This window comes from Pyxicephalus adspersus, chromosome Z (assembly GCF_032062135.1).
Source record: "Pyxicephalus adspersus chromosome Z, UCB_Pads_2.0, whole genome shotgun sequence".
Classification (NCBI taxonomy): Eukaryota; Metazoa; Chordata; class Amphibia; order Anura; family Pyxicephalidae; genus Pyxicephalus; species Pyxicephalus adspersus.
Window position 1 is genome coordinate 18,829,020 of NC_092871.1, and position 1,348 is coordinate 18,830,367.

Below are 1,348 nucleotides of genomic sequence, written 5' to 3' on the forward strand. Positions count from 1 at the left end.
TGATACAGACAATATCACAACTTATGCACTGCCAGTGTACACTTTTGCTAAGACCTGTGACTATCCTTAAAAATCCCACTGTTTCATAACATTACCTAAAGCTTTAAAGCCTCCCTAAAGCATGGTATTTAAAATATGATTTTTTTTTAATGTTGCCCACTAAGCTACATTAAAATACCCCTAATATACCTTAGTTTTACCAAGTGCAGCTTTAATTTTGTATCTGCATCTCAACTTTCCTGAAAGCTGCCTTCACATCTTTATTTTTCAAACTGTAAATCAGGGGATTCAGTATAGGAACAGCAACTGTGTTAAATAAAGAGAAACATTTATTATACTCCAAAGCATCTTCTGAAACTGGCCTTAAGTATTGGCCAACAAGGGTCATATAAAGAAGGATGACAACTGTGAGATGTGAGGAGCAGGTGTAGAAAGCTTTACGTCTGCCAGTATTAGTACGGATCTTTAGTATGGAAACAATAATGAAAACATAAGAAATGAGGGTTAGAAGAAATGGAATTAAAATAACAACAAGTAGTCCCATGATGAGAATGTAAATCTCTAAAAATGAAGTATCACTGCAAGATATCTTCAACACAGGCACAACATCACAAAAGAAGTGGTTGATTTTATTTGATCGAAAGCATTTTAGCTTAGTTAGTTCTATGAATGTTTCAAGAGATTCCAAAAATCCACAAATCCAGCACACAGTAGCAAGAAAAACACAGGATCTTTTGTTCATGATCACATTGTAACGTAATGGGTTGCATACTGCCACATAGCGATCGTAACTCATTGCCGTCAAAATCAACAACTCATCACAAGTTAAGGACAGAAAAACATATATTTGTAATAAACAACCTGTATGAGCAATAGTTTTATCTCCTGATACAAAAGTAGAAATATTTTTTTGGAGAGTGATTGTGGAACAACTAATGTCCAAAATGGAAAGGTTGGCCAAAAAGAAGTACATGGGAGTATGAAGATGATGATCCAGACAGATGAGTAGCAGAATGGTTATATTCCCTCCAACAATAATGAGATAAATAATTAGAACCATAAGGAATATTGGAAACTGCAATGTGGGAAGGTCTGAGATGCCAACAATAATAAAAAAAAATGGTGGGGTTCCGTTTCTCCCATCCATGAGGACTATAACTGAAAACTTTCCTTAACATGAACAACAGTTGAAATAGCAATTTTGTGTATAGTTGCAGGACCTACACATGCACTTATGTGCAACTAACCAAAACAGTTCAACAAAGAATTTGAACAGATTTGTGATTGGCTAAATTTTATTGCTGTCTGTGCTGGGAGATTTTTCCTCTATATTTGAGCAAGTGACCAA

At 35.0% G+C, this 1,348-nt stretch overlaps 1 protein-coding gene across 1 annotated transcript; it reads right to left on the minus strand.

The window, feature by feature from the left end:
• Positions 1-211: 211 nt before the first annotated feature.
• On the minus strand, positions 212-1,147 carry LOC140343934 (olfactory receptor 5V1-like). The gene has a single exon (XM_072430836.1). The coding sequence runs from the start codon at positions 1,145-1,147 to the stop codon at positions 212-214; it is 936 nt and encodes a 311-aa protein (XP_072286937.1).
• Between the last annotated feature and the right edge of the window lie 201 nt (positions 1,148-1,348).